At 37.8% G+C, this 13,872-nt stretch overlaps 1 protein-coding gene across 2 annotated transcripts in view; it reads right to left on the bottom strand.

The window, feature by feature from the left end:
* The window catches only part of UBE2U (ubiquitin conjugating enzyme E2 U), a 71,918-nt gene that overhangs the window by 18,006 nt on the left and 40,040 nt on the right, over positions 1–13,872 (bottom strand). Inside the window, exons 8-9 of one of the 2 annotated variants that reach the window (XM_032629571.1) lie at positions 11,566–11,647; positions 183–277 (exon numbers count right to left, since the gene is read on the bottom strand). In XM_032629571.1, the coding sequence (XP_032485462.1) occupies positions 183–277; positions 11,566–11,647 (177 nt within the window). Of the gene's footprint in view, positions 1–182; positions 278–11,561; positions 11,648–13,872 lie in introns of those variants that run through there. The other variant, XM_032629580.1, reaches the window with a different exon arrangement.

Genomic DNA, 13,872 nt, shown 5'->3' with positions numbered 1-13,872 from the left:
TGTAAGTAACTTACTGAATTTATTTTGTTCGAAGGAGTTAAAGCAGCTTTAAAAAGGGGACACAAGATTAGGCCTCACATACCTAAAACTTATTTGAACTGAATAAAAATTTAAATTTATTATTATGACTAGTATTTCACTTCTAAAAACAAAGTAAAACAAATAGATTGAACTCAGTTTACCCGGAGTTGTACAGAGATAACTTCTTTCAGTTGGATAATTGGTTTTGTGAGGCTTTTTATTTTCTCTAGCAATCCGAGCCATGGCAGCAGCATACCTAGAATAACAAAAAGAAGAAATTATCACCTATGAATATAAATGGAAAGGCCAAACACAATTTTTAGAAAAATAATATAAAAAAATCACATCAGGGCTTCCCTGGTGGCGCAGTGGTTGAGAGTCCGCCTGCCGATGCAGGGGACGCGGGTTCGTGCCCCGGACCGGGAAGATCCCACATGCCGCGGAGCGGCTGGGCCCGTGAGCCATGGCCGCTGGGCCTGCGCGTCCGGAGCCTGCGCGTCCGGAGCCTGTGCCCCGCAACGGGAGAGGCCACAACAGTGAGAGGCCCGCATACCGCAAAAAAAAAAAAAAAAAAAAAAAAAAAAAAAAATCACATCATTGTTAAGTTTTGATGTCAATGTGTTGAATGAGTTAGTGAGTTTTTCTCCCTGTTTTCTCAAAGAGTATGTATAAGGTTTGAATGACCCATCTTGAAAGTTAGGTAGAAAACACCTATTAAAAACATTTGTACTTAGTAAAGAAGAAGAAGAAGAAGAGGAAGAGGAAGAAGAAGGAGGAGAAGGAGAAGTGGAAGAAGAAGAATGAATTTTGGGAAGTGTATATTACTTTTGAGAAAAATAAGACAAATCAAACGAAACAGACAAGCAGAGCAATGGGCTTTGACAATGGTGCCATGCTGAGTATTGACTAATTCAATGGTAAACTGAAATTATTCCAATATGTGTTTTCCAACAGAATAGTACTTAGAAAAGTAAACAAATATGGTGTTAGATTAATATTTTAAGAGTAATAAAAACATCATTTGGTAGAGCAAGGTATGTTAGCTTCCTGGGAATGCTGTAACAAATTACCACAAACATGGCGACTTAAAATAACAGAAATTTAATCTCTCCCAGTTTTGGAGGCTAAAGTCTAGACCCACGGTGTTGGCAGGACCATGCTTCCCCTGGAGGCTTTAGGGGAGAACCCTTCTTTGCCTCTTCCTGGCTTCTACTGGCTCCCAGCAACCCTTGGTGCCCCTTGGCTTGCAGCTTCGTCACTCTGATCTTGGCCTCCACTGCCACATGGCCTTCTTCCTGGTGTCTCCCTGCCCTCCTCTTCTTAGAAGGACACCAGTTACTGGACTTAGAGCCCAACTTAATCTGCTATAGATCATCTTAACTAATTACATCTCCAAAGATCCTATTTCAAAATAAGGTCATAATCTGAGGTTCTGGGTGGACACAAGTTTCAGGGGAACACTGCAACCCTTACACAAGGGAAAAATTCTACCAGAAAAATTCATGACATATCCTGGAAAAAACCCACCATCTGGCAGGAGATATCAAGGAGCCCAAGTCAAGCTACAACAGCATTTCCTTAGAGAAGGAGTTCATATATGGAAATGAAAATTTTTACAAAAATTTCTTTTGGGGATGACTAAATTTTTTAATATATTATAACAAGAAAACTTTTGGTGAAAATATTGTTTATTGTAATTGAAATTAAGTGGAATAGAAATGCTTTTGTCTCACAGGTGTACCTCACTCACACAATACTTCTGAAAAGTTCATTCATTTGAAAAATATTCATTTTTCAATTTCAATTCATTTTTCAACTGTGCCAGGCACAGTTCTAGGAGCTAATGATACAGGAAGAACAAGACAGACAAGGTCCCTGGCCCCATTGAGAGGAGAAAAAAATAAGCGAATGTGAAAATTAAGATACATCAGCAGTGATATGTACCATGATGAAAATAAAACCTCCAATAACATGCTGTATGGAGGTGCTGAAAGCAGACATCCTTGCATTGCTCCTGACATGAGGGTCAAAACATTCAGTCTTTTACTATTACGCATGTTGGCTGTAGTATTTTCATAGATGTGCTTTAACAGGTTGAGGAAGTTCTTTCCTATTCTTAATTTACTGAGAGGTTTTTTTTTTTTAAATCAGGATTTGGTGTTGAAATTTTCTTCACCTATTGAGATGATCATATGGTTCTTCTTTCTTATTCTATTTTGCACTGTTTGAATTTTAAAAATATTAAACCAAGGTTACATTCCTAGCATAAACCTCACTTGGTCATGTATAATCATCATAATTATTTATTATAATTAATTGTGACCAAGTGGGCTTACACCAGAAATGTAACCTTGATTTAACATTTTTAAAAAATCAATATTTAAAATGTTTAAACCATGTTTAAAATGTATATATTTATATTCAGTTTGCTAAACTGTTTTCATCTATGTATAGAGGGTGTACTGATTTGTAGTTTTCTTCATTTGTTTTTGCTTTTCTTATAATGTCTTTGGTTTTGTTATTGAGGTAATGCTGACTTTATAACATGTATTGGGAAGTACTCCCTTCTCTTCCATCTTCTGAAAGAGTTTGTATACATTGGTATTATGTTTTCCTTAAATGTCTGGAAAATTCTCCAGTGAAGCCATCTGGCCTTGGACTTGTCTTTGTGTGAAGGCTTTTAGCTATCAATTCTATTTCCTTATTAGACATAGGGTTAGTTAGGTTATCCATTTCTTTTTAAGTGAGCATTGGTAGATGTCAAGAAATTTGTTCATCTATGTGGTTGAATTTATTGGTATGAAAAGTTTTTATCTTTCTTTTAGAGAGATTTTCACAGTGTATAAAACTCTAGGTTAACCATTTCTTTTATTTATTTATCTAACCATGAAAGAATGATAGCCTTTATTTTCTTCAGAAATAATTTCAAACTTACAAGCATGTTGCAAGAATACTACCAACTCCCACATACCCTACACCCAGATTCCCCAACTGTTCTTTCTTTTAAGCACTTTAAAGTTGCCATGCATTACCTCTTGGCTTCCAAGTTTTCTGACATGAAGTTATTGGTTGTTCTTACCTTTGTTCCTCTACATGTGTGTATGTTTTTATCCTTTATTGCTTTTGAGATTTTTCTCTTTATCACTGAGTTACAGCAATTTGATTACGATGTGCCTTGGAATGGTTTCTTTGTACTTCTGCTTCTTGGGACTTATTGAGCTTCTTGGTCTCTGAGTTTATATTTTTTATCAAATTTGGAAAATTTTCAGCCATAATTATTTCATTTATTTTTTTCTGTCAGTTTCTTTGGAACACCAATTACATGTATCTCACACCACTAAACTGTGTCCCATAGCTCACTGAGGCTTTGTTTCTTAGTCTTTTTTCTCTCTACGCTTATTTTCAAGAGTTTATATTGCTACATTTTCAAGTTCATGAGTCATTTCTTCTTCAGTATCTAACTTGCTGTTCTTTCCATACACCGTGTATTTAAAACATTTTTTATTTATTTTATCTCTAGCTGTTCCATCAGTCTTTTGTATATCTTCCATTACTTTTCATCACATTCATGACTTTCTTTAGATCCTTGAGTATATTTTATAAGATGTATAAAAGCTGCGTTAAGGTCCATATCTACTAATTCTATCATCTCTATTATTTATGAATGTATTTATATTGATATATTTTCTTTTGGTTATGGATTATATTTTCCTGTTTTTTTGTACGACTTGTCATTTTTGATGGGGTGATGGACAATGTAAATTTTATGTTGCTGGGTGCTGAATTTTGTTATTTTCCTTTATATATAGTTGTCCATTGTTCTGGCATGAAGTTCAGTATCTTACAAATCAGTTTAGTACTGCAAGGTTTGTGTTTAGCCTTCCATATGGGTCTAAAATAGCCTTTATTTGGAGACAAATACAGCCCTACTCCTAAGGCATGACCCTTCTGAAGTCTCCATCCAACGCCCTTTGTATTAAGAGTTTTTGCCACTCTAACTAGCAGGAACGCAAACTATTTCTAGCCTCTGTGAGCCTTGTGTGAATTCCAAAACAAAACAAACAAATCATTAGAATCTTATTTTCTTCGAGGCAAACATGACTTTAGTTAGAAAACAATATTACTTGATCTATACCTTTTCTCCTATGATAACTCTTTGTCCTCAAAAAACTAAATACTATTGATATTTCCTTTTTCATTCAAACATTTGCCTTTTTCTAACTGAAAACATAAATTATAGAAACAAAACTGTTTATTGTCACCATTTTTAAATTGCAATTAAAATGACTATAAGGGAAGGTGCCATAATTATTAAGTTAAAAGTAAAAGAGGGGCTTCCCTGGTGGCGCAGTGGTTGAGAGGCGCAGTGGTTGAGAGTCCGCCTGCCGATGCAGGGGACGCAGGTTCGTGCCCCGGTCCGGGAAGATCCCACGTGCCGCGGAGCGGCTGGGCCCGTGAGCCATGGCCGCTGAGCCTGCACGTCCAGAGCCTGTGCTCTGCAACGGGAGAGGCCACAACAGTGAGAGGCCCGCATACCGCAAAAAAAAAGTAAAAGAGAAAACCCTAATGCTTGTTCATATTCAATTCTCATATCATTTTGGGGGCTCTGTAAACTGCTACACGTTCTTGAGAAGTCACTCTATGAACATAACAAGCATCATAAAACTTATTGCATCTAGTAATCAGATTTCTGGTAACATGTTCTAAGGGAACTTCTTGGCTTCCTTTTTATTCTTCCCTTCACGTAAAATATAATCTAATATGCCTATAGGGAACCTTAGCTCTCCTTACTCTCAGCCCTGCTCAGACCAAGGCCTAAGCCGATCCATGCATCGCATTTCTGTGCCCACGAGGAGTGGGAGGTGTCAGGGGAAACGGGGGGAATGGGGTAGGTTGTTGCAGGGGTGGGCAAGGGGGAGAGGGAGAGAGAGCAAGAGACAGAGAGACCCCTCCCTCAAAAGAGTATTCTACGTGGGAGCAGAGCCAAAGAAGAGATTCCCTTGGTGGGGGGAAGCCCAGTATGTGTATTTGACTCAGAACCCCTCATTCTGAAGAGAGATGTAAGGGGACGCAGCCTTAAGCCATGCTGTTGGTAATAAAGGAGGATCCAGCAGATTCTGTGCTACAACCAGAAATCCATGGTAAAATGTGAGGGCAACATTCTGAGAGAAAAACCTATTAAATGAATCATATCCATAAAAGGGAAACAATAAAGAGTATTAAATTCATTGAAAAAAATAGTTGAGAGAACTGGGTGTGTTTATTCTAAAAATAGAAAACTTAAGAGGAGGTGGGAGAAAGACATGACGGCTATTTTCTGAGACTTAGAGGGCAAGTCCACAAAACAGAAGAGCTTTATTTGTGTTGTTTCCCAGGACAAGAGGCAGTACTTTCTTTTCTGCCACAGCAGCACCCCTTGAATCATGTCTTCTACCCATATCCAAAGCCAAGCCTGGATCCTCAGTGTCTGAGCTGATTCTGGATCTAATCAAACAAAGCATTCATTGTAGCATCTGGTAGGCCTGGATTTGAATTTCAGCTCTGTCACTTACTGAGTGTGTGACCTTAGGGAGTTTGTTTTTTAATTTTTTTCTGTTAAAATATTCTTTATCAAATGGAGATAATTTCTCATTTTCTGGATGGTTTTGCAGACAAATGTAAAAGCACATGGTAGGTGTTCAAGAAAGTCTGTTAAATGAATGAAAGAAATGTGGAATGGTTGAATATCACAAGGTGCTGGATTTAAGCTAGAAATAAGGAAGATTAGAGCTATTTGAATGTTCCTGAAGTACTGAGCTTCCTGTCTCTAAAAACATCTAAGCAGAGATTAAGCAAAATTATTTTTTAAAAGGAATTTTCCTCTTTGTCTAATTTGTTCCATGTCTTTATTTTATTTTTTATTTATTTATTTTAATTTTTTTAACATCTTTGAGTATAATTGCTTTACAATGGTGTGTTAGTTTCTGCTTTATAACAAAGTGAATCAGCTATACATATACCTATATCCTCATATCCCCTTCCTTTTGCGTCTCCCTCCCACCCTCCCTATCCCGCCCCCCCTCAGGTAGTCACAAAGCACCGAGCTGATCTCCCTGTGCTCTGCGGCTGCTTTCCACTAGCTATCTATTTTACATTTGGTAGTGTATATACGTCCATGCCACTCTCACTTCATCCCAGCTTACCCTTCCCACTCCCCGTGTCCTCAATTCCATTCTCTACATCTGCGTCTTTATTCCTGTCCTGCCCCTAGGTTCTTCAGAACCATTTTTTTTTCTTAGATTCCATATGTATGTGTTAGCATATGGTATTTGTTTTTCTCTTTCTGACTTCACTCTGTATGCAGGTCTTTATTTTAAAAGGGACATTTCCCACTGTGCTAGCAACAAAGCTTAGACAACTGGCATAGTTCTTTCCATGACCATATTAGCAATCACTGGGTATAGAGTATGATGTAAAAGTAGTGTTATATGTGCTTAAGTAAGGATAGTCAAAAGAATAGCCTCTACTGCTTTCTGACTTTGTATCTTTCACTTTCTCCTGAGAAAATAAATATGAACTATTGATTAGATTCTAGATTCATATTATTTCCCATGCTCATTCTAATGCCAATTCTCTCTTTAACCACTAGATGGCATTCAAGGTTTAATCTTTGGGGAATAAAAAACTAGCATTTCTACTTAAAAATGCATTAAATATATAATTACGTAAACCTACAAAAACAATGTTTAACTTCAATAGCCCTGAAAGGATAGCATAAATATACATTAAGTTAATGTACTCATCATAAATATTTTCTATATAATTGGAGAAATTGGAATCAAACATAGCTATGCTAGAGGAAGATCACATATTTTTGTGAGTTAAAACATACACTCAAAAATCAGACACTAGGGCTTCCCTGGTGGCGCAGTGGTTGAGAGTCCGCCTGCCGATGCAGGGGACACGGGTTCGTGCCCCGGTCTGGGAGGATCCCACATGCCGCGGAGCGGCTGGGCCCGTGAGCCATGGCCGCTGAGCCTGCGCGTCCGGAGCCTGTCCTCCGCAACGGGAGAGGCCACAACAGTGAGAGGCCCGCGTAACGCATAAAAAAAAAAAAAAAAAAAAAAAAAAAAAAAAAAATCAGACACTAAAAAAAAAAAAAATCAGACACTACAGGAACTTAGAAATAATATATATTAACTCCTTAATTTAAAACACAGTACAACTAAGAGTTTATTTTATAAATATAAGAATATTTTATGTTGGTATTTGATATAACACATGCTAATTATTTTATATAGAAGGAAAAAGGAAATAACATTGCTTAATAATAGAATTTAAGATTGACTGAAAAACTGCAAAACGTTTCCACAAAAGCAGACTTTGTGCTAGCAACTGGGTGGGCAATATTTTTACATTTACCTGAAAAACTTAAGCTTTTAATCAGCACATATTAATGGCAGATAGGAAATAAAGTTTTAGTTTTCAAAAACAATATGTTTATCAATAACTGGGCAAGTTGGTTAATCTCTTTGTGCCTCATGTTTCTCTCATTAGTAAACTACAGATAGAGCTACCTCTAGTTTTCCACAATTTCTGTACAGAAACCTAGGGGTGACAATCCAGTTGAAAAGGGAGGCCAGGAACCTTCTCTTGAAGCTATGTCTGTATAATAAGGGAAGTGGTCTGACTTTGAGTGTCGGTTGATTTGTTGTGTCTTTGAAGGAGGCTGATAGATAGTCTCGTGGGTTACATTTAGAGGCGTGTGCTTACACTTAGAAGTATAACTGTCCACTCCACAGTGTGGCCAGTATTATGTTAGGAAATGAAGGGAGAATGCCTGGCACACAGTAGGTGCTTCGCCATATTAGTTCTGGTTTCCTTTGTATAGATACTTCAAAGTAGGGACAAGGGCAATATTCTTTCCTGAAGCTACATAGAATGTAAAACTTCTCCAGAATTGACAACTTTTATTTAGATAACTTGCTGCTTGACAAAGCTTAGACAACTGGCATAGTTCTTTCCATGACCATATTAGCAATCACTGGGTATAGAGTATGATGTAAAAGTAGTGTTATATGTGCTTAAGTAAGGATAGTCAAAAGAATAGCCTCTACTGCTTTCTGACTTTGTATCTTTCACTTTCTCCTGAGAAAATAAATATGAACTATTGATTAGATTCTAGATTCATATTCTTTCCCATGTCTTGGTAGAAATAAAGTATTTGCAGGAATAGCCAAAAGACCGGCAAGGCAATAGGAAAGAAAAAAAAGGCCTTAGAAATGAACGCCAAACCAAATGATCAGTTCATGAATATTTTTGAGTTGCCTATAATGCCAATGAGTTCCTATTAATACTAACTAAAAACACGTGTAAAACTTAAGAATTTGCATAAAATATTCATGACAGTCATTTATATTTCCAGTTTTCAATCACTGTTCTATGACTATACCCTTAGAATACCCAAAGTATAACCATGATCTCTACATTAGAATGGGCACCTTCATTTCACTTTTCCTAAAAGTAACTGCCTTCACATTTAATCCTCCTATTAAGTGGGGAAACAGGGTAAGTATGCATCATTCAAGAAACACTAAGTGAGTGCCAGGTACCAGGCTAACTGCAGAGGATACAAAGCTACAAGAACAGTCCTGCCCTGGTCACTCTGCACGAACAGATGAATCTCCCCACCACAGGCGCTGAAAGAGACAGGAACAGACTGCTACAGAAGGAGAGGATGGGGGGACATGGGAGCCTGAATCACGGACCATTCCACAAGACACAGTGGAGCTGGATCTTCATGCCATCCTTGTGGAGCACTTTGCCAGGCTGAAAAGATGACAAGACGGAGAAGGGAAAAGAACCAAGGGCATAATGGGGCTAAAATAAATGTGGTTATGATAGGTGCTGTTTTCTAGACTGAGAAAATTTCACAATTTTTTTACACTTCTATTTTTATTCTCTGAAAATGTTGGGGGACATGGGCTTTTGTCACCCCCTCTCCTTGGGAACTAATATTTATTGAATGTCCATGCGTCAACACTATGTGGTTTATATATATACATATGATCTCATTCAAGAGAACCAATGCAAAACAAGTTTGCAAGGTAGGTAATATCTCCTTTGAACAGATAAGGAGACAAGCTCAGAGAGGGTAAGAATTTCTCCAAGATCTATCTGACACTACAGCCCATGCCCTTTCCCATGCTGCCTCCAAAGAAAGATTTTCCATGTGAGAACTGAACTAGGGCCACAGTAGGAAAAGCATGAATAATAGCGAAACTCGAGTACTTCCTACGTACCAGATACTGTTTGAAGCAATTTATGTGTAGTGTAGTGTATTTATGTGTAAAATAGTGTATTTAATTGTCACAATCTCCTTGGGAGGTGGGTAGAGTTATTACTGCCATTTAACAGATAAGGAAACTGAGGGACAAAGCAGTCAGATAACATGCCGGAGGTCACGGAGTTGGTAATTGGCAGAGCCAGGATTCAGATGCAAAGAGTCTTGCTCCTGTGCCCCTGCATTTAAGCACCCCATGTTCCACCTTTTAACTCAGACTGAATCCTAACTTGAGACTCTGTTGGGAAAGATATCCCAGACAGAAAGCACAACGTGGTGAGAAGATCTTATGTTCCCAAACAATAGTGGGGGGAAAGAAAAAAGAATTTAGGATAGCTTAAGAATCGGGTCTTGATTGATGAGGGGATGGGAGGACAGTAGGAGGAGGGGTGTGAGGCAGGAGAGATATGTCTCTCTTTTTCCTGAAGGCTCTGCAGATGAAAGGCTCTCAATTTGCATTTTCTGGGTTTTTTTAAAGGGGACATTTCAGCGTGAGGAAAGTTTTCTCTGTTTTCAAATATTAAAAACAGAGAGATGCAAAAGGTATTATATTGCATGCACACATAGACCAATTACTCACTTGCATAGATTCCCAAACATTTCCTACTTGAAACTCTGAATTGACCACTTTGCTATACCTCATGTATTTGATGAACATGAGACTTTTAATAATTATTTAAAAAGAAGTTGATTCCACCATACTTTATATTTTTGCATGCTCAAATATTTATGCTGTAATAAAATTATGTAGATAAATGTAATATCTTTTAGACACTTTATTTAAATAATGTTTAAATTAATGTTTTGTTATCATCTGATCTAAATATATTCTCTTCAACCACCAGATGGCATAAGGTGTGAGAGTTTTATTCTGACAGGGTCACCACGCACATGATAATTTGACCTATAACTTCAAAATAATGTATTTAGGAAAATGTTCTAGCATTCAAACAGTTCACAATTATTTCAGCCATATGGAGAAGTGGGTGGATAAGTTGAAAATGACATGGTCCTACTTTTTCTACATTTTGGGGTTCTGTGGGATGCTGGCCTTACATAATGAATCAATAATCAAACAAATAAAACAAAGCAGTTCTGTTAAAGGAAATCAAAAAGGAAGTCATGTCACAGCAAAATTAACCTTATATTCTAAGTAGGTTTCTTTAAATGAAACTTGAAACATGCCTTCAAGAAAAAAACCATGCTGACACTTCTTCAACTTCTGCTTCATAAAAACTTTTCTACTGCTTATAATTTACTCTGAAAGCAGAAAAGTTTCTAATGCAAAAGCTTTCCTCCCCTTTGGCTTGAAGGAAAGTTGCTGCAGAAATCAGCTGAAAAAAGAATATCTAACCAAAAAATCCAACCTGAACTATGATATTAAAGGATAGGAAAGTCTATTTTAAGAGCCTTGATTTCTACACAAATTCAAAATACAGCACATTGTTTTTATTAATCCTATTATTTTCATCTAGAAAAGAGGTCACAATGCTAACAAGGAGCTAATAAAAATGATGTAAATACAAAAAATAGGAACTTTAATTCCCCTAGCTTTGTGGTAGCACATTCACTGAATGCTTTGCAATAAGCCCTCCAGAATAGATGACCACTGCAACACAGCCAGTACCACAGAGCTGAGATGGAATCTGTGCTCTAACATGATGAAGCAGAAAAACTGCCTTTAGGAGTCAAGAGACTGAAGATGAGATTAAGGTCCCTTCCTTAATGTGGTCCAAGAGTCAATCATTCCAAAAGATATTGTAATAATTTATCTTTGTATTTAATTACAGACTTCCTCACTAGATTTAATATATTTGGTTCCTGAGTGAGAAATCCATCTCTGAAAAGAGGAAAAGGTGTTTGGAACCAGGAGAAGAAAGAAATACTAACTGGTGATATGTAAACAGGCTGGTTTTTCTTTTTTCCTGTTTCTAAGTTCTATTTTGATAAGGTTAAGAATGGAAATAAGAAGATTAATAGGAAAGGTATTGTGGGATTCCTTCACTGTGGGTCATGTTCTATCCCCCACCTTTGGCAGCCGCGAGATAGCAAAGCTGTTTCCCACCTGGGTTCATGTGAAAGGACAAAATGATACCTCTTATTTTTGTTCTTATGTTTAAAAGAAATCCAATGGGTTTCCTCTGATAGTTCAGTTAGTAGAAAGTGAATAATAGATATTTCAAGTTCATAGGATAATATTCTAGACAGTTAAAATTACTTACTTTAAACCCCATTCTTTAGGTCGTCTTAGCTCATTTTTCTTCCATTTGTAATACTCACCAATGAAATTTGGATCTTCAAGCACTGAAATTAGAATATTTTTCAAAGGAGCTATGCATACATTCTTTAATAATAGTTTAAAGTTTACAATAATTTATTTCTCCTTAAGTTAGTATGTGGCAATAACACATACTATTATCATTCAAGTCACATTACAATCCTCAGACACTCTCCAAATTTCTTTTTTTGAAACAAACAGATTGTGACTTTGAAACTTATCATGATATTTGTTTATATATCATTTATAGAAACGAGGATAGTTTTAAAATAACTCATACAGAAACTGATACCATAGGTTAACAAAATTCTAATGCAGCACTTCAAGGGAAAAAATAAAATCAGGGAGTTTGAAAGTGACATTACAGATCTTGATCTTCTACAAAGCAAGAATCTGCAACAGATGATCATCCAGCCTCTAAATGAATCCCTTGTCTCTCTTTTTTTTGCGGTATGCGGGCCTCTCACTGTTGTGGCCTCTTCCGTTGTGGAGCACAGGCTCCGGACCCGCAGGCCCAGCGGCCATGGCTCACGGGCCCAGCCGCTCCGCGGCATGTGGGAGCTTCCCAGACCGGGGCACGAACCCATGTCCCCTGCATCGGCAGGCGGACTCTCAACCACTGCGCCACCAGGGAGGCCCCCTTGTCTCTTTGTTATTGGGAGACTGCCGGTTTCATTGACAGTTACCGAGGTCACAATGTCCTTCCTTAATCTGAGGGCTGAGTTTCCACTGCTCCGCCTTCTGACCTCCTCAGCAATTCTGAGTAAATTTATCCCTCCCCTATGGAAAGGATCCCTCTAATATTTGAAGATAGCTCTCAGGGCAGCCTCAGTTCCTTCAACTTTTTCTTAAGTCATGATTTTCTAGAGACCTAACCATCCTCATCTTGGTGGTGAACTTTGTTGATATTCCTATTAAAGTTTTCATCCCGAACTGGCTCAGAATCTTGATTTCATATCAATAGCAAGATGCAGGTGGGATTGCTACCTCCCTCCATCTGTGTGCTGGACTTCTCTCAATTTAGCTCAGATATGCATTAGTATTTTCTGGAAATCACATTATACCACCGGCTCATATGTTTGTGGTTAATTATAAGCCTTAGGCCTTCAATCAAATTCACATAAAATTTACGGAAAACCTACTATGCTTAAGCACTGGCAGTTTTTACACAAAATACTATTAATCCAGATCATTCACACACGCACATATATATCCTTCCTTTTCTCCCCACTCCCTCCCCTGTTCACTTGTGTGCTTTCTCTCTCTCTGTCTTGCTCTCTCTTCTCCCTCTAATTGTCCTGGGTTTATAGTCCTGATCTATTTAACCAACCAGATGCTCCCCACCAGTCCTGTCTCTATCTGGAGCTTCTTTTTTTTTTTTTTGCGTTACGCGGGCCACAGGCTCCGGACGCGCAGGCTCAGCGGCCATGGCTCACGGGCCCAGCCGCTCCGTGGCATGTGGGATCTTCCCAGACCGTGGCACGAACCTGTGTCCCCTGCATCGGCAGGCGGACTCCCAACCACTGCGCCACCAGGGAAGCCCCGGAGCTTACTTCTTAACAATGATAAATTAACCCCTTCCAGCTTGATGAAACTGTCATTGATAGAGAAAACATTTAAACTGAATAATTCTCCTTTTCTTCTATTAATATTACATGATATTCACCAGCAATGTTCCAATCTATTCTTTATCTTCTTCAAACAAACACACATACATACATATTCTTATAGACTTCATTAATACTCTTTATTATTATTTGGAATATATTCCTTCCTTCCTTTAAGGAAGCAAATCTGTACTCCCCAGAGTTCTTAGCAGGATTATTTCCTTTAGATGATTATAATAATTAATATTAATAGAATTCTTACTATATATGGGGGTACTTGTAAAGTAGATATGCAGTGCTTACCATTATAATACCCACTTCACAGATGAACAGACAGACACAGAAAGGTTGAGTAATGTGTTCTCACATGTACTATTCATTACTACCTAAACAAAATTTAAAATTTATTTGATGTTAAGTTCCCTGACCAGGTATTGAACCCAGGCCATAGCAGTGAAAGAGCCAAATCCTAACCACTAGGTCGATGTTTCTATTCAAGGATAATCCATGTCTTTCCTTAATTTTTTGGAACTGCTGTCCCTACATTTTCTATTTGAATATGTATGGCAGTCTCTTCCTTCTATATTATGAAACCCCAAATGGCATGATTATCTTTCCTGAGTACAGTAAGTCCCCGACATACG

This window comes from Phocoena sinus, chromosome 1 (genome assembly GCF_008692025.1).
Source record: "Phocoena sinus isolate mPhoSin1 chromosome 1, mPhoSin1.pri, whole genome shotgun sequence".
Taxonomy (NCBI): Eukaryota; Metazoa; Chordata; class Mammalia; order Artiodactyla; family Phocoenidae; genus Phocoena; species Phocoena sinus.
The sequence above is the reverse complement of the archived record's forward strand: the minus strand, read 5'-3'. Positions and strand labels throughout refer to the sequence as shown.